At 52.8% G+C, this 23,211-nt stretch overlaps 2 protein-coding genes across 4 annotated transcripts in view; one reads left to right on the forward strand and one right to left on the reverse strand.

Moving 5' to 3' along the window:
- The window catches only part of SIX3 (SIX homeobox 3), a 96,140-nt gene that overhangs the window by 27,777 nt on the left and 45,152 nt on the right, over window positions 1-23,211 (reverse strand). The window contains exon 3 of one of the 3 annotated variants that reach the window (XM_060607188.3): window positions 20,452-20,631. The exons of the other annotated variants lie outside the window; for them this stretch is intronic. Within the exon in view, the coding sequence (XP_060463171.1) occupies window positions 20,623-20,631 (9 nt within the window). The 3' untranslated portion in view covers window positions 20,452-20,622. Of the gene's footprint in view, window positions 1-20,451; window positions 20,632-23,211 lie in introns of those variants that run through there. 3 annotated transcript variants of the gene reach the window in all.
- Window positions 3,216-7,328, forward strand: SIX2 (SIX homeobox 2). Its single transcript, XM_060607208.3, has 2 exons — window positions 3,216-3,891; window positions 6,044-7,328. The coding sequence occupies exons 1-2, from the start codon at window positions 3,332-3,334 to the stop codon at window positions 6,372-6,374; spliced, it is 891 nt and encodes a 296-aa protein (XP_060463191.1). The 5' UTR covers window positions 3,216-3,331; the 3' UTR covers window positions 6,375-7,328.

Genomic DNA, 23,211 nt, shown 5'->3' on the forward strand with positions numbered 1-23,211 from the left:
ATTGGGTAGATTGGGATAGGTTAGACCCAAGGCTTCTCCAGCAGCTGCTTTGAGCACTGGCACCGGGGGCTAGGATTGCCTTAAGGTCAGGCTGGCAAATCCTCCCCCAGTCAGCTCCCCCGTGCTCTGTCCTGTAGCAAAGCCTTCCAGGGAGGGGGCTGGACAAGAAGGGCCTTCAGATTGTGAAGAGAGTCCAGCTAAGCTTGGAACCCTTTTAGGGCAGGCCCTCAGCTGTCCCTGCCGGCAAGAGGTTCTAGCTCAGACCTGTGAGAACTGGGTTTCTACAAACATGGGAGGAAGGGGAGAGTTGGTGGCATATGGACACACACCCATACATTGGGTGATGGTGTTCCAGGTTTTCTGTGCTTGCTCTGTGATGGCTTTTTACATGGCACGCATGATATTATCCAGGTCGGCATCTGTTCTCTTGGCAGGGGTGACTCTTGGGTTTGGCAGCCAGAGGCCCCAAAGAGGGCAAAGCTGGAAAGAACAGTGAGTCTGAAGTTCCAGAAAATCTGCCTTAGCTGAACACGGCAGGACCCAGTCCTGGAGAAAGTTCAGTCTTGAAGCTCCCAAGAGTCCAGGGAGGGGGACATTCATAGTGGAAGCTGCGGCTGAGGATGCTAAGGTTACCCGCTTTTTCAAAGTTAAGATTCTCAGACCCGCCCCCCAGCTCAGAATCAGCGGGGATGTGAAAGATCATGCAAGCCCCATCTAAGAGTGGGAGAAGGTGAGGTAGAGCAGACCATAAACTGGTCCAAAGTCTTACACCAGGAACTTACTGTCCAGTCCCACTCACTGGCACCAGACCATGGTGCTCCCCCACAGCCCCAGCCTGTCCTTGCCAAGAGGTAGGATGGCCATGGTGAGAGCTGGGACCAGCCTGCTGTCATTAACCTTGTGGCTGAAGATGAGGTCTTAGAAAGAGTAGGTTGCCCATTCTTGGGGGTCAGCAAGGTAGACTCTGAACGTTAGTGAGGCCAGGGGTAAATATTTCCCCCAAGTCTCCCAGAGTCCTCTGAGACCGACTCTTGCGTGAACCTTGTGTGGCAGCACGCAGGACTCCGCATAGGGTGGCCTGGATGCAGCAGGCCCCCTCCCAGACAACAGACACAGCCTCTGAAGATGCCACCTGGATTTCTGCAGGGAACTGTCCCTGGCACTGGCTTGGAACCTACTTTGACAGCCCTGGTCTCAACACACACAGGAGGAGGCGGGAGAGGCCTCCAAAAACAGGCCTTAGGGCGAGTCCCAGGGTTCCACTTTTTCATGTCTGCAACTCCCCCAGAAGACTTCTAGAATACTAGAGCAGGAGGAAACTTTTGGAAATCTTGCTAAGGAAATGAACACTTACAGAAATAAACACAAGCTTTTCTCATAGACACCAAGCAAAGCAAAAACTTGAACCCAGGGTTCTACCGTCTCCCATCCGGTGCTCCTAACACAAACTGCAGAGAAAATGTAAAAGGGTGGGAAGGAAAAGAGATGTGGCCTAGACACCAGTCCCACAGTTCCAAGCTGAGGGCAGAGCCCAGGCTCGGTACTGGCTTGGGTCCTGGAACTGGGAGCAGGGTTGACTCCAGCCTCCAACAGCTCAGAGCAAAGAAGGGAAACGGAAGTGGAAAGGACCAGTCCGGGAAGAAGCTAAGCCCCGGGCTTTTTCAAAACCGTAGGAACAGCAGCAACACCGCCCCCCTTCTACCCCAGATCCTCCACCTACTCCCCTTGCCCTCCTCCCAGAGAACCAGCACCACGTGTTCCCACACGCGCCCTTGCAAAGACGCACACACACAAAAAAAACAGGATCCCCCTTTTATCACCCTTATTCCGGAGCTCAGTGATCTGGTTCCCAGGCTGGAAGTGCCCGGAGCCGAGTCTGAGCTCAGAGGCCGGAGAAGGGGTGGGTCTTACTCCCACTCCGGCTTCCCCGACCACCCACGGGGTTAGCGCCACGATCGGCCTAGACTCCTTGCCCTCGCCTTCCCGTGGGCCGACTGCCCGAGCTGCAGATAGGAGTCAATTTCCGTAGAGGCCCCATGTTAGTGCCTGGCGCTTCCCGTGGGGCCGTGGGACCCGTGGGGTTAAGTGTGAGTCCCCGCCTGGCGAAGAGCAGAGAGCGCCGAGCTGGGGCGGTACCGACCTCGGGGCAGCCGGCCGGGTTAGGAGAGAGAGAGGGAAGGCGGGATCCTCCAAGAAGTTGATTCTCAGGCGTCCGCCTGCGGCCACTGCCAAATCTTCTCCACTTCTGTCTCCTACTCCCTCCCCCTTTCCCTCGAAGACCGCCCAAGTCCGGAGTTCCTAGGATGGGGGCGGGGCGCTGTCCGCAGGAAAAGCCAAATCTTTGAGAGGCGCCCAAGCACGTCCAAACTCTCCCATCCTACTGGCCCGATCCTGGGCAGAATCTATCCCCAACACTGCGGCCCCGGGAGGACGCTGAAGACCCGGAGTGGGGGTAGGGTAGCCGGTAGGGCCTCGTGAAAGCTGCTCAAAATTTCTTCCCCCTCGAGGTACCCTCCACCCCCTTCCTCCCCTTCCTCCCGGCACCCTCTTAAACAGTCCCCCGCCTTCTCCTCTCCCCTCTTCCCTCCCCACCCGGTTCCTCCCCTTTTCTTCTCAGCGCGTCTCCACTCCGCCCCCCCCCCCCCCCCCGCGTCGGTCCCCTCCCTAGCTCTTTGGGCGTCCGCCCCGTCAATCACCACCGCCGCCGGCCTCTGCCCGGTCCTCTCCGCCTCCCAGGTTCTTGGAGCGCCTCCCGATCCCGTCTCGGGCCGCCCTCCGCTTTGCGCGGAGCCGGGCGATCTGTCAGCGGAGCCGGTCGGGGGGAGCCGCCCGACCCGCCGGGGCTCGGGTTACCAGTGACTGACAGCGTCTCCATGGCGAATAATTTGACTCCGACTATTGTCTGGCGCGGGCAGGCCCCGGGTCAGATAACCAGACCAATCAGGGCGCGGGCCGCCGCGCCTCATGCCCGCTTAGAATAATATTATTAAAAAAGCAGCGAGCGAGCTAGACGGGAGGGAGAGCGAGCGAGAAACGAGCGAGGGAGCGGCGGGCGGGCGCGGAGCATGCGGAGCGGCGCCCCGGGCGGCCCCCGGGCTTGGACGAGGGCGCGGGCGAGGCGCGCAGGCGGCCGGGGCGCAGAGGAGCGCGGGAGCCGCGGCGGGCGCGAGGACGTACTGCAGTGACTGGGAGTTCGCCGGGAGCCAGCGCGGGGCCAGGGGGCCCGCCCCGCCCGCCTCTCGGCCCCGGACGGCCCGGCGGGGAGGCGCCCATGCGGGACGGCGCAGCGCGGTGAGGGCGCGCGCGGGCGGGCGGGGGCACAGCCGGCACCATGTCCATGCTGCCCACCTTCGGCTTCACGCAGGAGCAAGTGGCGTGCGTGTGCGAGGTGCTGCAGCAGGGCGGCAACATCGAGCGGCTGGGCCGCTTCCTGTGGTCGCTGCCCGCCTGCGAGCACCTCCACAAGAATGAAAGCGTGCTCAAAGCCAAGGCGGTGGTGGCCTTCCACCGCGGCAACTTCCGGGAGCTCTACAAGATCCTGGAGAGCCACCAGTTCTCGCCGCACAACCACGCCAAGCTGCAGCAGCTGTGGCTCAAAGCGCACTACATCGAGGCGGAGAAGCTGCGCGGCCGGCCCCTGGGCGCTGTGGGCAAATACCGCGTGCGCCGCAAGTTTCCGCTGCCGCGCTCCATCTGGGACGGCGAGGAGACCAGCTACTGCTTCAAGGAAAAGAGTCGCAGCGTGCTGCGCGAGTGGTACGCGCATAACCCCTACCCCTCACCGCGCGAGAAGCGCGAGCTGGCGGAGGCCACGGGCCTCACCACCACGCAGGTCAGCAACTGGTTTAAGAACCGGCGGCAGCGCGACCGGGCAGCCGAGGCCAAAGAAAGGTACGAGTAAGTAGAACTTCGGCGCCGGCTCCCCGGGGCTCGAGGGAGGGGGTCGCAGGGCGTGTGCTCGCCCCCAGGAGAGGCCTAAACCGGGTGTCCGGTCCCTGCCACGGCCCAGCCGCAGCCTTGTCTGACCCCGCCAGCGCTCAGGTCTTCCGGGAGACCAGGAGGTCAGAACTTTGTCCAAAGCGGGCAAAGCGATCGGGAAAGTTGTCAACTAACTCCCTGGTCGCTTGTGAACAGAGTGGAGAAGCAGCGAACTTGGGGGGCAAGGCAAGACGGTGGACCTGGACCCCGTGAAAGGGGGAGCACAGCAGGCAGGGCCTGGTGGTCTTCGGAAGGCCAGAGGGGTCTAGTCGGGACTTTCAGAGTTGCAGATTTCGTTAGGGCTGCCTGTGCGAATTTACCAGGACTTCCCTGAACTTCCTGTTGGTCTTACTCAGCTCTAGGCCAAAGTGTGATTAGGGGTCAGGACTGGGAGTGATACTTTCCTGGTGTGACCTGGATGTGCAGGGGCCTGGGCAAGAATATTACTTGTCTGGATATGGAAGTTGATAGGGAGACTGTTTTATGCCGCGTATAAAGAAGCAAGAGGAGAAGGACGGAAGTGTCCGCTGTAGGAGAGCAGAAGAGAAACGCGTGCCCCTTTTCCTGCCTTGTTGGACCCAGCAGCCCTTCGCTGGCCTGCCAGTCTCTTCGGTCCTCTCCCCACAGGCCCTACCGTCTTTGCGTGGTAGGTCGGTAGGTCTGGGGTGAACTGAGAGCAACAGAAGGGCTGAGAGTTGCTTGTCCTCAAGGAAACCAGGACTTCCTGAACTAGCCTAACAGTTGACCATTAGGCCCTTGTGGCCGCCAGTCCATGGCTCCTCTGAACCCCAAATATGGTGAGGGAAACGGGAGAGAAACCGATTGTGGGCACAAAAATCCAGCCTGCGTGTAGCCGGGTAAGACACCTGGGGTCGGTGGTGCAGGGTGTGCACAGCCCAGAGTAAGTGACTGGGGGGGGGGGGGGGACAGTGATGCTAAACAGTGGAACCAAATATCTGGAAGTGGATGGGGGGGCTTCAGGCTGACCGTGGCCTCCCAGACAATGAGGTTGGCGTATCCACAGTTGCAAGTTCTCAGCTGCCAGCCCTGTGGGAAGTTCCCTTCCAGGAAAACAGAAAGAAAAGGTTTTGGGAAGCCAGTGAAGAGAGAATCTACCCAAGATTTCAAGTCTCCAAATCTGGTTGGGGCTGTCAGTCAAAGGCAGAGCAGAAGGTGGGTGCTCCCTGCCGGGGTCCCCCTCTATCCAGCCTGGCATGCATCCAGACTCCTGAAGAACTGGGTTCTGAGGCCAGGCCCCAGGTAACGGTTGCAGAATCCTTCAGTTTCTGTATGGTGGACAAGTCTAGGCCAGGATTAGCAATTCCTTCCATTCTTTTCCCAAGGGCTGCGCCCCAGGCCCCAAGCTTCCAGTCTCCCAGCTGAAGTTTGCACTGTGCCACCAGGGAAACGGAGTCCTACATCCTTAGGGCCTTGTCCTTAGGTCCAGCAAGGACAGCCCTCACAAGACCTCCCAGTGTGGAGCTAGAAAGAAAGGACCCTTAGCTCCAGGAACCTGACCCTCAACCAGATTTCCCTCAAGCAGAGAAAAGCAATGGGAGGTGAAGGCCTGTGAGATTCCTAACTTCAAATGGGGGCCCTCAGCCTAGGATCTCGGGTCCCTCATTCTCCTGGCCCCCCTTCTACCCAGCAAACCTTGGCTCCAGGAGCCAAGACTCTGAAAATCGGGCATCTCCTTGTTCCCCTCTCCCCCAACCCCCCTGAGCTCTGCTCCTGGGACCCCTCTCCTCTGGGGGAAAAAAATTGTTAGCAACTCAGTGATGGGGGGTGGTGGTCAGAACCTACAGAGAGCAGAGAAGATATTCAAGAGGTTAAGAACAGGAGAGGTGGGGAGATAGAGACGATAGAGGAAAGGACTAGAGAGAAATCGGGTTTTGAGAGATTAAGAGAACTGGCCGAAAGAACGAAAGCCGCAGGCCAGGCGGGGAAAATGATAGAAACCGAAAACACCCGCAGGCAGCGCCTGGCGGCTCTGGCTCCGGGTGACACGGCGCAGAGCGGCCTCGGTTTCCCCCCTGACCCGGCTGCTTTGCTCCTGCACTTGCAGGGAGAACAGCGAGAACGCCAACTCCAACAGCCACAACCCGCTGGCTGCGACGCTGAACGGCAGCGGCAAGTCGGTGCTAGGCAGCTCGGAGGACGAGAAAACGCCGTCGGGGACGCCAGACCACTCGTCGTCCAGCCCCGCGCTGCTGCTCAGCCCGCCGCCGCCCCCCGGGCTGCCGTCCCTGCACAGCCTGGGCCACCCTCCGGGCCCCAGCGCGGTGCCGGTGCCCGTGCCGGGCGGAGGCGGCGCGGACCCGCTGCAGCACCACCATGGCCTGCAGGACTCCATCCTCAACCCCATGTCGGCCAACCTCGTGGACCTGGGGTCCTAGAGCCCCACCTGCCTCGACGTGCTCGCCTCGCCGGCTTGGCGCCGGGGACCTGAGAGACGGTGTCAGAGGGCGCCCTGCGGCCGGCGGGCCCCACCGGGTACCGAAAGACCCGCGCGCTGAGCGGGCAGAACCGCCGGCCCAGGCAGGGTGGATGGCTCTTTGGTTTGGCCTTTGTCCGGGATTTATTTTCAACAAGTTGCCTCGGAGGTCGTTTGGAGGCCTGGGACCTGGGCTTGAACCAGGGAAGGGAATAAATTATACACCATGCTCACACTCTCTCCCTACCTTCTCACGGCTTCCTTGCTCTTCCCTTCCCTTCCCTTCCCTGCTCTTATTTCCAGGTCCTTTTCCTTCCCTCTCTCTGGTCCTTTCCCCCTTTCCCTGCCCCTCTCTCTATATTTCTGGCTTGTCAATTCTCGCTAAGTTTCCGTTTCTTTTTTTCTCCGTTTTTCCGGTTCTCCTCTCGCCAGCCTCTCGCACTCCTGGCCCCTGGGTCCGTATCCCTCAGCCTCTCTCCTCCTGCCTGGACGTCTGTTTGCGCCCTCCTCCCCCACTGCCCTGGCCTGGAAGTAGGAGGGGGAAGAGCAGAAGAACCCGGCCTTCTCCGGAGGCCCTCCGCGGGGTTCGGCGTGTCGCAGGTGTCCGCTGTGCGCCTAGTAACTTAAGTGAAAGAGAAAGGACCACGGCGCGGAGGCCTCTGCACGCGCCCTTGCCGCTTGCCTCTCTCTCTCTCTCTCTCTCTCTCTCCCTCCCCCTCCCCATGAGGCCCGCCACCCTCTCCCCTCTTCCTCCCGGACTGTGGCCACAGTGCCCCTGGCAGAGTGAGCCTCCCGAGCCGCGGACTTGCCGTCTCCCTGTTACGCCCTCATGTGAATGTTCTTCGGGAAATATTTCTGCTTTTATTTTATAATAAAATTAGAAATCATAAATATATATATGGATCTATACCATGAGGCCCACGAGCCGGGAGTGCAGCAGTGTCTGATTTCCCTACAGGGACTCGACACCCTGGGGGGACCGCTCTGGGCAGCGGTGTCCCATGAGCCCCAGGAACCGGGAGCCGCCTTCCCACATACACGATGTGTATCAGCCCTCAGGTGAAGGGACTGAAAACTGAAACCCGCGTCCCCCGCCCCCAAAGATCACTGTCCCTCCTCTGGTCTGGAAGGCTCCCTGTAAAAGCGGGGAGGGGGTGGCCTGCTCCTCTCGGGGTCTCTTCTCCTTCCGCCAGCGGAGCAGGGCCCTCACCCTCCTTTTTCTTCATGTTGGGGATGGGAGTAAGAAAAGAGAAGCTGTTTGCCGAACAGCGCGTTGTTGGTGTGTTTGGAGACGCCAACGCTGGGGAACAAATCAGGCCACGGAGGTTTCCTTCCTTAGTGGTAGTCACAGTGCCCAGAACCTGGTGGGACGCCCTGGGCAGATTCCCTGGCCCCAAGGGCAGCCGCTGAGCCAGCCGCAAAGCCCACGTCGTGCGTGTGGACGTGGAGCAAAGGTCTCCACGCTTAGAAATCTGTCGTTTGGAAAAGGCGATGAAAGGATAGGGGAGAAGGGAGGCCCGAGGAGACTCGGGGAGGCCGGCCCACGGGCGCATGTTCTACATCGGAGCAAGGGGGCGCCAGGGCTTGGCCGGTGAGACCAAGGGGGCGCCTCTGCGCCGTGCACAGTAGTACGTGCCTCGGTAGCGGTAAATTAACCTGCAGCACCCTCTCCCTTCTTGGGGATCCAGTCCCACCTCTCCCCCCAAATTAAGCGACCCGTCTAAGCCTATCCAGGCAGATCCGAAGCGTGCAGGACTCCTCCAGGAGGCAGGTGTGGCTTTTCCGTCTCAAGTCGGGGCGGCTGTGATTACCGAACACGTTCCTCCTCCGCTACCAGACCCCGCCACCCGGACCCCAAGGGAAACAGGGAATAAGGCGCTCTTCCGACGACGAGATCCTAGAGTGTGGCGACCTCTCTGGGGACTTTCCTTTCTGATGAAATGAGCGCTCAAGGACCCTTTCTCGCGGATTTTCTAAGTACGGAGGATTCCTTCCCAGCCGAGACTCGCGCAGACGCGGACATCTGGGCAGGCTCACTGGGTGCGTGCGGAGGCTACACCTTGGCCTTTGCCCTGTGCGGGCCTGGAGTCAAAAGAATTGCCAGCAGGCTAAGACTGCTTTGCGGGGCCCAGCCCCGAACCCCAAGAGGAACTCTAGCCCTGGCAGATCCTTCAGCCTCTCCTGGAGGCTCTGCTCTAGGGGACAACTCAGGTCCCCTCTGGCCCTGATCTGTGCCTATAAGGGCCCCAGCGGCCTGACCTTCGCTGACTGGTGGAGTGTAGAGGCAGCTATAGCCTTGGGGACCAGAGCCGTTCAAGCCACCTGAGAAGCCACCTTGAGCCAGCAGAGCTGACCCACCAGCCATCCACCCCCCTCTTACTTCTGGGAAGGGAGAAAACACCGTAGCCCCTGGAGGCCACATCACCCCTACCTGCCTCCTATTTTCCAGACTTACACTCCCAGGAAAACAGGCTTTATACAAACTTTCACAAGGACACCAACATACACACTCATTGTTCGATTCACTCAGATTGAAAGCCTGTTATGTGCCAGGTGCCGCTGATGGCACCAGAAACACACACCCTTTCAAACAGTTGCCACACTGGGAAACACACTGACCCTGTCATACATGTGTTCACACACACAGAGAAGCAAACACACACACTCTCCATCCACACAAACATGTGTGCTTGGGCAAAACCGGAACACTCTCCTGCCCCGGGCATGTGAGACACGTACACAAAAGAGTCTCTCCCACTTACATGAACTCACACACATAAATGCAAATATACACGGTGTTTCTCCCCAGTAGCATGCAAACCCACACTCACAACTGGTGCCCCTGCCAGCAGCCAGTCCTCGTCCACTGGGCCTGGGGAACCGCCTTGCAGCACAGCTTGCTTTGAAGGTCTCAGTGGCTGTCTCCCAACGAAAGCGATGATCTTGGCCAGAGGGGGCAGAGGGTCAGGGATCCCACCTGCCGCACCTTCTCTCCAGCCCCAAGTGGGATCCCTGGGGTTTGCCGGGAGCTCTCCCTGGCCGGTAGGAGGCAGCATGCCTGTCCTGGAGCTTTATTCCAGCATAGCCCCGTTATAACTTCCCTCTTTCCCTCCCCCTTGGAAAGCTAACCCCGAAAATATTTACTTAAACGGGAAACTATGCAGAAGTTCTGAAAATAAACCGGAGCAGCTACTCACCCACTGCATAAAACCTCTAACAAGCCAGCCGTCCATTCCACACTCCACTAGACCCAGTGAGAGGCTGCAGCCCCCACCAGAGTGCACACTGGACATATAACTTTTGCACAGATAATGCCAGATGAATATAACCGCTTCTCTGTTAGGCATCCACCAAACACGGTTCCTAATGGCTTGTCACCCCTTCCCCCGAGGCCTCCGGAAGCCAAGAGTTTTACTCAAGCGACCCTAAAGGACACAGCGCACTGGGAGGGGGAATCTCCCTCCCTTTCTGTTCCCCTGACCATGTTTGCCTTGTCTTTGTTCCCAGCGAGTTTCCATACCCATTCAAGCCTCAAAGGTGAAAACGAATGAAGGTAGAATCCAACCCTTGTGGGCACCTGGCGGACTCACCTGCTTGGGGACACAAAGGTCGAGCGCAGAGGGGAGAGGGGGGAGGAGCAGGGGGCTTGCTATGCCTCCAGGGTAGTCTCCTCCTCTCACCCTGAGCTCAGCAGCCCACACCCAGACTCGGGCCTTGCCTATTGTTCCCACCCCCAAAGCATGTCTTGATGGTGTGCGACACAAGAAAATGTTAAACAGAGCCAGGGAGATCTGAGGAGGGAACACGGGGCTCTCTAGTCCTGGGTTTTCCATAGTCCTCTAGTTCTCGTAGGAAACACCATTTTGGCGCCTGAGAAAGCAGGGACCAGCCAAGTGGGGCCGCGGGAGTCAGGACGCAAGGAATTTGCCTCCACCACTCCACAGGTCCCCACCTCTGGCCGGGGTACCATTGGGGTTCCAGGAGATGTGTGGATGTTTTTGTGTTGAGGGGCAAGTGGAGAAGGATGGAGGAGGGCCTGGGCTCTTGACGAAGTCCCCTCTTTTTTTCATGTTGCCCATCCCAACATTCCAGCTTCGGTTCCCTCCGCACTCAAAGCTGCCTAGGGCATCTGGAAAGGGCGTGAGGATGTAAGGGGGAAATGTGAGAAGTTCCGAGAGAATGTGTAGGCACGATAGGATGAAAAAACTCATAGATGGGGTGCGGACTGTGTGTCCTGGGAGAGTGGCTATTGTCATGTACATAGGTGGGCGGGTGAACCAGTGCGTGCCCAGAGCTCTCCCGGGAGCCAGCAAATTCAGGCTATGCCTTGGCGTTCCCCGCTTACAAGAGAAGGCGCCCGGGGCTGGAGAAGGACCAGCCTCTCCTCTCCCGATGCCAGAACCCAACAGGGCGGGCACAGGTTAGTCCTGATTCCTGAAGCCAATGCTGACCGTGGCGGGGTGGGCCGGGAAGGAAGGAGGATCTCAGTGTCGCTGCTGCCAGGGGCAGGGCAGTGGAGCCTGGGCCCAAAAAAGGTCTCGAATCCTGGTGTCAGGGTCAAGGTCTTGAGCTCCGCCTGGCAGGAGTCTCTTTCGAAACTCCGTGAGCCCGTGGGACTGGAACTCAGGAATGGCTTCTTCCGGGTTGCGGGGTAGAATCGGAGGGCAGAGGGTCAGATTGTCCTACAATGGGGTGGGTTTTGCAGTTTCCCCACAACCTCAGCTTTAGGGCTGCTCCCCCACCCGGCAGATCCCTGCACCTGGCCGCTCAGCTGTGGAGAGAGTCTAAGAAACACCCTGTGGATGTGCCTGAAGACAGCCACCCTCGCCAGGCTCGACAGGCGTCCCTAACTGCCCCAAAGTCTCCCTTTCTTGGAGGACCCACAAACCCCACAGGCTGGCACAAGGGCGGACACGGAGCGGAGCCCTTCCTTAGGACGCTAGTAGCCCTGGCTCTTGCCAAGGATGAGTGCACAACTACCAGCAGCCCAGCCCACCCGGAGAGCCTACAGCCTCCGCACTAGCTGAGCAGTGTGCACCAGAGGGGCTCTGGCGGCCTACAGGGAGGAATCCCGCCGCTCCTTCTGCCCCCAGGCTTCCTCAGTCCCACCAGCGCGCTGGGTGCCAGGCCCTGCGGGGCCGGCTTTCCCGGCAAGTAGCCTTCGCTCTGCTCAGGGGCCTGAGGGCAGGACAGCCGCGGACCGCGAGGCTGGACAGCCCTGTTCCTCCGGCCCTTTCAGCCGCCGGTCAGGCATAAGGCAGAGGCCTGGGAGCCTGGACCTTTGGGACACGCCGCGGGCGACAAAACCATCCGCAACTGTGCTATCCTCAGTAGCCATCCTGGTGCAGGGGCTCCACCTCTGCCCGTCCAGGGCACCCAGGCCCGACCGGCTCACATCCGGGCTTCTATGGCCTGGGAGTCAGACCAGAGCCGCCTGAGGTCCTATAGAGAGAGGAAGGCAAGAGCAGCAGCAGGGCGATCCTTGCAGATTTGCCGGCCCTCCATCCCTTCCTTCGGGGCTTTCCCAAGGGCCTATGTCTCTCTCCGGCCAGGCGCTCTCCCTAGCTCGAAAGATCATCGCTGGCAGAACTACCTAGGTACCTTGCCCTGGGCCGTGGAGACGCAGGTCTACGGTGACTCGGTGGTCTCCAGAGTCACAGGTCATTATTGCCGTTTCTTGAACGCTTACTACGCGTCAGGCACTTTACACACCAGGTATCTGTTTAATTCTCACAGCGGCCACACAAAGAAGCTATTATGACTGGTGGATGAAACTGAGACGCCGTGTTCGGGAACTTGCCCAGAGTCGCGCACGTTACAGCGGCGGGGCTGGGCATCTGAGCCTGCTCTCCGCGAGTCTGTAGCGCACGGGTCTTCCCAGGGCAGAGGCTGCAGGCGAGCGCGGGGCCGGGGCGGCCGAGGCGGGCTCAAATGACTCCCGCGGGGATCCGGGCAGTGCCAGGGCGCGGCGAAATCTCCGACAAGGACTGGTTCCGGACCCCGCCGCGGAGCGCGCCGCTTCACTCAAGTGAGAGAGTTCCATCTCCGCAAAAATTCGGGTATACTCCGTTTCCTCGCTTGCCCTCTACTACGTAGGCAGGGCGCACTGCATACCACAGAGGGAGTGGTGCAGGTTACTCCAGAGTAAAAATGGAACCTTGGACGCTAGGATCAGCCTGCTGCTACTTCCCTCTTCGTCCTCCCGAGTCTTTGGCCTCGTCTCTGCCATTCCGCTTGGGAAGATGAAGCCGTTTGGGGGACCCTGAGGGCTGAGACAGGGGTCTTGGGTGGGACGCCCTCCTCTTTCCCTATCCCCCACTAGTTCCGCGCTGCGGACAGAGGTCTCCCTGGAGGGGGGCCGGGATGCGTATTAAGGCGGCATTTCATTAACATGGATTTACCGCAGGGATGGGAAGAGGTCGGAAGGGACGGAGAACCCAGACCCTGCTCTGGGATGGAGAAGCCAAAGAGCAGAACTTACCACGCCAATCCCGCCCTGCCCCCAAATTAGGCCCACGGAAGCCCCCATCCCCTTCTGCGTCCTCAGAGATGTTGATTCCACCTGAGCTAGGTGATTCTGTCAGTTTCAATATAGGGCATATGAAATACCCTATTGTTGTGAGGCCCTGGAAAGCCACCCAGAGACACCTGAAGAGGGGAGTTCACCGGTCCAAGCCCAGGGAAGTGAGCCAGCGCGGGGAGGCTGGGGCATAGCTTAACAAAGGAGGCCAACCAGGAAGTGGGAGTCACTTCTCCCTTTTCCTCCAGACCGAAGAACGCAGTAGGGTGGGGTAGGGGGCTGAGGGGATTAGAAAAGGTGACCCTGAGTGGTTTCTAAAAGGGAAATAGTCTAGGATTCCTAGCATGTATGCGGTACTCTGCAGGGCGTTAGTGGTTTCACCAACTGCCTACCGTTTAATATGCACAATTACATAGGGTAGGCAGAAAAGTAATTCTTATTCCCATTAGACAGATGGGGACGCAAAACTAAGGAAGGTGTTCTGTGTGGCTTTCCTGGCGCCCCAGGGTTGGTAGAGGCTCTTTCCTGTACACTCCATTGTTGAGGTGACCTGTCTAGTTTGGGGGAAATAGCAGGTGCCCAACCAGCCCAAAGAGTAAAGATTATTCCCCGGGGGTTGGGGGAAGGATGCAGAGAGATATCAGCCATCCGGATCATGGAGATCTATATGCTGCTACAGACTTCAAGCAAGAGTTCTTCAAAATCAGAACAACCTATCTCTGCAATCACTAAAAGGAATACCTGAAACAGGCCTCTGCGGAAAAGACGCTTACATACATGAGGAGACTGAGAAAGTGGGCAGCGCTGAGAACTAGAGCTTTGCTTTCTCATTGGGCTCAGGACCTTTCAGTTAAGGCTCTCAGCAAATGAGTTGGCAGATAATGTTACATAGGAAGAAATGAGGAGGGGGGTTAGAGACAAAATATACGTAAAGACAAGACGTACAGACACAAGACTGTGGCTCAGTCGGCTAAGCGTGGGACTCTTGCTTTCAAGTCAGATCATGATTTCACGGTTTGTGGGCTCCAGCCTGGGGTTGGGCTCTGTGGTGACAGCAAGGAGCCTGCTTGTGAATCTCTCTCTTCCTCTCTCTCTGTCCCTCCCCCACTCACGTGCTCTCGCTCTTTCTCTCAAAATAAATAAATAAACTAAAAACAAAAAACAAACAAAAAAAAACAAAAAAGGACAAGACTTCAGGGACAGGACAAAAGTCCAGAATGGCTGGAGCCAGAGCATAGTCTCAGGGGTTACGCAGGGTAGCCGGCAGTGCCTCTGTCCCTAATGAGCAGGAACCAGGAGGGCACAAGGAGGCACAAACAGGTAGTGCCGTATCACCCAGAAGCAGCTGGGATGTGTTGGGCACCAGACTTGAGACCAGAAAAGACCGAAAATCCCACCATACCTGATAGCTGTGTCAACAAAAGTCTGCCTGACGCCCCAAATCTACTGAACACGGGTAGCTGTGCCCCCAGATAGATCTGAGACAAACAGCAGGACAAGAGACTGTATTATGTGTGTGTGTAACTAATACATTTCAAAACATGAACTTGTTTCTCACCCACATAACAGTCCGATGGGGTGTTTCTGGACAGCAGGTGGCTTCCCGTGAGGTGATTCACAGACCCGAGCTTCCTCATCAGCTGGCTCCACCCTCACCTAGAGCCTCACAGTCGTTTGCATTCTGTTGCTGGAGGGGTTGGGAGCACGGAGGAGAGGCACGGGAGGTGGGGGCTGGGGTCAGGTTTGGAGTGCAGGCATCACTTCCACTCATATTCCATTGGCTGGAACAACACGACCAACCCAACTGCATGAGAAACCGGGGAATGGAGCTACCTGTTTGACCAGAAAGAAATCCAAGGAAAAAGATTTACTGAGTCTGTATGAAGAGTTAGTCAATCCTCAGTGATTTTATAACAGAGAAATCTGTGTTCTGTAAATCTTTCTTTTTCTAAGAACCTGTACATATTATTGTTGTTGTATTTACTATTATGGGTTTGGTTTTTTTTTTTTTGGTCTTGCTTGTCTCAGCTTTTCTTTTTTTTTTCTTTTTGTAAAGTTGTTTTAATGTTTTGTTTTGTTTTGGTTTTTTTTTTTGAGAGGTAGAGAGAGAGACAGAGCACCAGCTGGGGACGGGCAGAGAGAGAGATGGAAACACACAATCCGAAGCAGGCTTTAGGCTCTGAGCTGTCAGCACACAGCCGGATGTGGGGCTCGAACCCGTGAACTGTGAGATCATGACATAAGTCGAAGTTGGACGCTTGACTGACTGAGCCACCCAGATGTCCCTCAGCTCTTCTGTAGTGAAGAAAACAGGTGGATGCCATGAAGATACCATTCCCACATTATAGACCACAGGTCAGCACAGGTCAGTTCACTTCTCTGGGACTTGGTTTCCTCATCTGTTGCACAGTGAATTAATTAGGGTAAGGTTCAGTTGGATGTGATTAAAAAAAGCAAATATAAGTGGCTTAAGCATAATGGAAGATTATTTCTCTCACACATCAACATCCAGCTGGGCAATCTAGGACTGGTGCAAGTCAAACTGCTCCTAGTTTGTTGCTTCACCGTGCATGACCCCAAATTCATGCCCAAGATGGCAGCAGTATAAAGGAAGGAATGAAGAAGACGGTACAAGCCATATGCCCACTGTCTCTTAAGAAAGATTGCTAGAGGGGTGCCTGGGTGGCTCAGTCGGTTAAGCGGCTGACTTCAGCTCAGGTCATGATCTCGCGGTCCGTGAGTTCGAGCCCCGCGTCGGTCTCTGTGCTGACAGCTCAGAGCCTGGAGCCTATTTCAGATTCTGTGTCTCCCTCTCTCTGACCCTTCCCCGTTCGTGCTCTGTCTCTCTCTGTCTCAAAAATAAATAAACGTTAAAAAAAAAATTAAAAAAAAAAAAAAAGATTGCTAGAAGTGCTATATATACGGCATCAATTTGGCCATAACCTAGTTACATGATCACACTGCACTGCCAGGAAAGATATGAAATGTAGATTCTATTCGGAACAACCATGTGCAACAAAAATGTGGCAATTCTATTTCTGAGGAAGAATGGGAGAATGGATATTAAGGGACACCGCATCTGAACTCACAGGGGATTGGACATGGTAATCTCCAAGGTCCCTTACTGAGGTTCTGTGTTTCTATAAAAGCAGTAACAAGCAAAACAAAACAAAACAAAACAAAACAAAACAAAAAACACAGCAAAGTATGAGCAAAAAAGTTGTTAAAAAAAACTAAAAAAATTTGTTATCAAAAACTCGTAGCTAATTCATTTTAATTTTTTTAACATTTATTTTTGAGAGAGACAGAGTGCAAGCAGGGAAGGGGCAGAGAGAGAGGGAGATACAGGATCCAAAGCAGGCTGCGGGCTCTGAGCTGCAAGCACAGAGCTGGATGTGGTGTCTGAACCCACGAGCTGTGAGATCATGACCTGAGCCAAAATCGGATGCTCAACCGACTGAGCCGTCAGGCGCCCTGTGACTAATTCATTTTAAAGTTAAAACTCACACCAATAACCGTTATCTCCATCCCCTCGCCCCACAAATATATAATGTGGTTTCTGAATTCTATTGACTGAATTTACTTACAACGGGCCATTTATTTTTTATGTGTATTTATTTTGAGAGAGAGAGAGAGAGAGAGAGCACGCACTCATGTTGGAAAGAGGCAAAGAGAGACTCCCAAGCAGGCTCCACCCTGTCAGAGCAGATCTCAACATGGGGCTTGACCTCACAAACTGTGAGATCATGACCTGAGCCAAAATTGAGGGTCTGATACGTAACCGACGAAGCCATCTAGGTGCTCTTATAATGGGCCATTTAAAATTATTTCCCCATGCATTCATATCGAGATGCTTTCTGGGAGTGTGGAAAAACACTGGGACATCTCTAACCTCTTCCACTACTAATAGGATACTGGGGGCTGCAAAAACATATCTCTAACCATGTAGTAAAAGAATTACTTCACTCCTTCCTTCATTTATTTATCCATTCACTCATTCATCTATCCCAATTCAGTAAATATTTCCTGAGTACGCCTATCTGCTGAGTGTTACATGTAGGGATATAAATAGTGTCTTTACCTATCTTCACTAAAAACAGAACTACAGCCGGACATATGACTGACCTACTACATGACCTTTCTCAGCCTTTTTTGTTAGGTTTGGCCTTGTGACCAGGTTCTCCCCAAAGGGATGTAAATAGATATGATATGGGCCACTTGTAGGGCTGGCTGGCTTATAAAATCTCCCACATGTTCTTCCCCGTTCCTCTTTCCACACACTAGAATGACAATACCTAGAGTCACCTTGGAAGTCATGTACACACGCGCGCGCGCGCACACACACACACACACACACACATACACATGCCCTAATTTGGAGCAAATGCCTTGGATTAAATAAGAGATAAATAAGTGTGTGTGTGTGTGTGTGTGTGTGTGTGTGTGTGTTTGAGCCAACATGGTATCTATTTGTTACAGCATGTTAGTCTAACTCAGTTCTAGAGCATCACCAACCCTGATTAGCACCATTCCTCCTGTACTCTAGGTGCTCCTGGGACACAACAGCCTAATTAATAAACCAGATAAATGTGAAGTGCGTGCTAGACAGGGCATCTCCAATGTAGACAGAGGCCTGGATCTGTGTTCTCAGGTGTGAAGTGAAAGGATCTCCTCTTCAAATCCAACCTGTGTGTTTCTCTGGGACATATCGGAGCAGGCAGCAGAGAACTCTAAAAGAGTGGACTCTTCTGGAACCAATGTTTTGGGGGAAAATGTTTACTCCCTGGAAGCCAGGGAGAGCAGCAGCCTATTCACGAGCCCTAAGAAACGCTTTCCTCATGAGGTGTGGGAATGGAGCAATGGGCAGAGAAAGGGAGAGTACGGACAGATCAACTGACACCAACACTTAACCATAATGGAGAAAATGAGATCTGGCTTCACCCACACAGAGCGACCTGCACACATACCGCTAGTTTTATCCCATGGAGGGGACACTAGGTGGGGACACAGGAGATCTGGCGTTTTACCTCTATCCTTGCATTCCTGTGCAATCTTGAACAAGTCAGCAAGACTCCCCGAACATCAGTTCCCCTGACAATAAAGGGAGAGAGGACTCTTTATAGCCTCTCATTCTATAGACGTGACAGAGGAAGTCTAATCAGTGTGAACAACAGCTTAAAATCTTTGGAAGCAAGACATTGGGAAGGAAGGCATGGATAAGAGCATTATTCCTTTAGGAGGCAATTGATCTTTGACAGCATTCACACTATTCCACTAAACACGGGGTTAGAGGACAATTATTTGAACCTACTGTCTTATGAGCTGTTGTGCTGAGATTTTCAAAGGGAGCTTTAGGAGGGAAAAAAAAAAGTCTCCAGAGAAAATGGCAGAGCCAGGAGCTCCAAAAGCCCACCCCCTCCATAAAAGCAACAACATTAAAAATTGGCAGAAACTGTCCGCAGCAATTTTTTTAGAACTCTGCAGACTAACTAGAAGCTTGAAGCAACCCAGGGAGACCTCATTTGAGAATACGGCTGAATCTTAGTAAGAACATCAAGCTTTGTGGCATTTTCCTTAGCCTTCCATTCCTCACTCCTCAGCTCATTAGGAGCCTTAAAAAGAACAGTCTGCAGTCCCAGTGCCGAGAAGGGGCAGAATGGACCCCAGTTACAAACTGATCTTAGTTCATCTGTATGGCTGCTCCCTGGAAAATCTACTCAAACATTTGCCTTCATCTTGACTGCCTAACTGGAACTCACCTTCTGCTACAACCACCAACCAAGGAACCTTTTTCAAAAACATTTATAGGCAAATGTTTCCATTTCTGCTGCCTGAGGCAATGGATAACAGTCGGGCAAAGAATAGATCACTCCAAAAGCTTATAAGAAAGGCTGGGGAGTAAGGTATTTTGGGGAAAACGGCTTTGAGAAGCTCCAACATATTCCTGGGATTCTAGAAGGACACACCCATGCTGAGGGCTATGTGCACAAAAGACCCTACACTTTTGCCTCTGGCTGTCCTGAGACTGCACAAGCAGGAGGTGAAGGCTAAGGCAGAGTTGTAAAATTCCTGACTGAGTGTTGAAGCCTCAGGCCAAAGCCAACATGCACACTGAATCTCTCCATAAAGACTGGGAGATTTTTTTTTTTAAGTAATCTCCACACCCAACGTGGGGCTTAAACTCATGACCCCAAGACCAAGAGTTGCATGCTCTACCGACTGAGGCAGCCAGGTGCCCCAAGACTAGGAGATTTTTCTTTGTCTATTCCAGGTTTTTAGAACAATCCCTGTCCAGGGCACCTGGGTGCATCGGTCAGTTAAGGGGCTGACTTCCGCTCACGTCATGATCTCACAAGGTTGGAGAGTTTGGGCCCTGCATCTGGCTCTGTGCTGACAGCTCAGAGCCTGGAGCCTGCTTCGGATTCTGTGTCTCTCTGCCCCTCCCCAGCTCACACTCTGTCCCTCTTTCTCAAAAATAAATAAACATTTAAAGAAATTTTAATAAAAAATAAATAAAGTGCAAAATGAGGAAATGAGTGCATTTGAGTATAATGATGCAGCAGCTGTGGAAAACAGTTTGATGGTTCCTCAAAAAATTAAACATAGAATTACCATGTGATACAGCAATTCCACTCCTAAATATATACCCAAAGGAATTTAAAGTAGGAGCTCAAACAGATACTTTCACACCAATGTTCACAGCAGCATTACTCACAATAGACAAAAAGTGGAAACAACCCAAGTGTCCATCAACAGATGAAAAGATAAATAAAATGTGGCTTATGCATACAATGGAGTATTCATTTAAAAAGCCTATAAAGAGGAATGAAATTCTTATACATGCCACAGCATGGATGAACCTTGAAGACATTATATTAAGTGAAACAAAAGGACAAATACTGTATGATTTCACTTATGTGAAATATCTAGAATAGGCAAATTTATAAGCAACAGGAGGTAGAATGGAGGTCGCTTTCTACTAGACTGAAGAAAAGGGATATGAGGAGTTATCATTTAATAATAATGAGGGTACAGAGTTTCTGTTTGGGAGGATGAGAAAACCTGGTAATGGACAGTGGCGATGGTTACATAACATTGTCAATGTACTTAATGCCCCTGAACTGTTCACTTCAAAATGATTAAAATTATAAATTTTATGTATATCATACCACAATAAAAAAATATAAAAAGAAAAAATTACAAGGTACACAAAGAAGCAAGAAATGGTAGCCTGGACACAGAAAAGAATAGGCAATTAATACAACCTGCCCCTGAAATCCTAGACATTGATTTTACTAGAAGACTCTAAATCACCTATTTTAAATATGATCAAGGTGGTAAAGGAAGCCATCTGTAAAGAACTAAAGAGGGGCGCCTGTCTGGCTCAGTTAGTAGAGCACACAACTCTTGATCTTGGGGTGGTGAGTTCAAGCACCACATTGGACTTAAAAAAAATATAAATTAAGTAAATACATTTATTTAAAAAAAAAAAGAACTAAAGAAAAGCATGAGAACAACATCTCACCAGAGAGTATCAATAAAGAAATTGGAACCATATAAAGTAACCAGATAGAAATTCTAAAGTTGAAAATGACAAAAACTGAAGTGTAAAAATCACCATTGGGACTCAACATTCCTTTTTAGCTGGCAGAAGAAAGCATCAGCCAACTTGAAGGTAGGTTAATTGGAGTTATCCAGTCTAAGAAAGAGAAAGAAGAATGAAGAAAAATGAACAGAGCCCATGAGCCAGAAGATGGTATGATGACATATTCAAAGGACTGAAAGAAAAAACTGTCAACCATGATTCTATATCCAGCAAAACATTTCCTCAAAACTGTGTCCAGAGGAATTGAAAACTTAGGTCCACACAAAAACCTGCACACAGATGTTTATAACAGCTTTGTTCATAATTGTCAGAATAAGTTATTCCTAAACCTGGAAGCAACCAAGATGCTCTTCAGTGGGTGAATGAGTAAGTAGGGGGATGCATAACAATGGATACATATCTTTATAAACTTGTCCAAGACCATATAATGTACAATGTCAAGTGTGTACCCTAAAGGAAACCATAGACTTTTGTGATTATGATGTGGCAATGTAGGTCCATTCTTGTAACAAAAGTACAACTCTGGGGATAGAGTATGCATAGGAAATCTCTGTACAATCTTCCCAATTTTGCTATGAACCTAAAACTGCTCTAAAATAATAAAATCTTCTTAAAAAGAAAGTCAAAGCAAGGGGGAGAAATTAAGACGTTTCCTGACAGAGTGAGTTTTGCTTTCTGACAATATCCTTAAGTACTACCTAAAGATCCTCAGCTTTGCAGTGAATACCAGGTTACGAAACCACGGCCCTCCTACCAGGGTGGAAAGAGACTCTGGGCCTCGGTTTCATCATTGCCTTGTGCTACCAGTTAACACTCAGCACTCCTCACTATGAAAACCAGTGCCTGGGTAGCTCAGTCGGTTAAGCTTCTGACTTTGGCTCACGTCATGATCTCGCACTCCGTGAGTTTGAGCCCCGTGTCAGGGTCTGTGCTGACAGCTCAGAGCCTGGAACCTACTTCAGATTCTGTGTGTCCCTCTCCTTCTGTCCCTCCCTTGCTCATACTGTCTCTCTCTCTCTCTCTAAAAAATCAATAAACATTTTTTAAAAATTTAGAAAAAAGCATATAATCTATCTCTCCTCTTTCTTTTTTTCTTTTTCTATATTTATTTATTTTTGAGAGACAGAGTGAGACAAAGTGAGACTGGGGGAGGGGCAGAGAGAGAGGGAGACACAGGATTGGAAACAGGCTCCAGGCTCTGAGTTGTCAGCACAGAGCCCGACACAGGGCTTGAACCCACAGACTGTGAGATCATGACCTGAGCCGAAGTCGGACGCTCAACCGACTGAGCCACCCAGGCGCCCCTATCTCTCCTTTTTCACAGTTGAGAGAAAATTTTCAGACGGTTGTGCAATGGACTGTCTTCCTTCATCTTCTATTCCCGTGTGATGACTGACAACTGAAGCTAGAGGTTAGGAGGAGGAAGAGTTAGGGCTTTGAAGGAAATGTATGGGCTAAAAGGTGGAAGTGCTCATTACACTGGGGAAGGAAATGAGTAAAATATCAGAGAGAAGAAATAAAACTTCTAAGGTGAAGGACATATTATTGCATCTGGCCCCTTCTACAACCAGAGGGAGGCATACCATCTATCGAGCCTCTTTGAATTTTAGGCAACATATTCGTCATTTGGGTCTGTGACTCTGGCCCATTTACTGAGTGTCTCGAAAAGGAGCTAGTTTTGAGTGGGGGTCAGAACAGAAGAGGGCTCTGCAATAGGTCCAAGCTGCTGTGTAAGCTGCTCTGACACGGGCTTTGTGATCCAAAAGATCTAACGGTGCACAAAGTGTCGAGGGCAGACGAGGATGCCATTTGGAAACTTTGGCGAGCTCCTTTAGGACAAGTGCAGCACAGGCCTTTAGGCATCTGGAGCAAAGCCCTGTCATCCTCTGCAGATAACTACTCTCCTTTTAAGAAACAGCTTTTGGCCTGCTACTAGGCCCTCGCTGAGACTTAACTGTTAACCATGGGTGAAATCAAGTTCCCATGTGATCTGAGCTCCTGGTCATGACCTGGGTGTTACCTGACCCACCACGCCATAAAGATGGGCATACACTGCAGCATTCCATCATCAAATGGAGGTGGTATTATGACACGGGACCTGAACACATCCTGAAGGCACAAGTAAGTTCCATGAAGAGGTAGCCCAAATGCCCACAGTCGCTACCCCTGCCACACTATCGGCTCTCTCCCAGCCGGCACCTACAGCTTCACGGGGAGTTCCCTCCAATCAGATGACGGAGAAAGAACTCAAGCTTAGCTCACAGATGGTTCTGCATGACGTGCAGGCACCACCTGAAAGCAGACAGCTGTGGCACTACAGCTCCTTTCTGAGCATCCCTGAAAGATGGAGGTAAGGGGAATCCTCCTTGTGGGCAGACCTTTGAGCGGTTCACCAGGTTGTTCCTTTTGCTTGGAAGGAAAAATGGCCAGACGTGTGATTAAATATCAATTCATGGGCTGTGGTCGATGGTTTGGCTAGACAGGATGACTTGGAAGGAACACAACTGGAAAACTGGTGACAGGGAAGTCTGGGAAAGAAGTATGTGGACAGAACTTTCTGAATGGGTGAAAACATCATGTGTCCCATGTCAAGGCCCCTGGAGGAGTGACCTCAACCGAGGAGGACCTGAATGATCAAGTGGATAGGATGGCCTGTTCTGTGGATACCAGTCA

This window comes from Panthera onca, chromosome A3 (genome assembly GCF_046562875.1).
Source record: "Panthera onca isolate mPanOnc1 chromosome A3, mPanOnc1 haplotype 2, whole genome shotgun sequence".
NCBI lineage: Eukaryota > Metazoa > Chordata > Mammalia > Carnivora > Felidae > Panthera > Panthera onca.

Bases quoted from the DNA above. Each gene is read 5' to 3' on its own strand.
- SIX2 (XM_060607208.3), top strand. From the start codon at position 3,332: ATGTCCATGCTGCCCACCTTCGGCTTCACGCAGGAGCAAGTGGCGTGC. The intron at 3,892-6,043 runs GTACGAGTAAGT...CTGCACTTGCAG, and splicing joins GCAGCCGAGGCCAAAGAAAG to GGAGAACAGCGAGAACGCCA.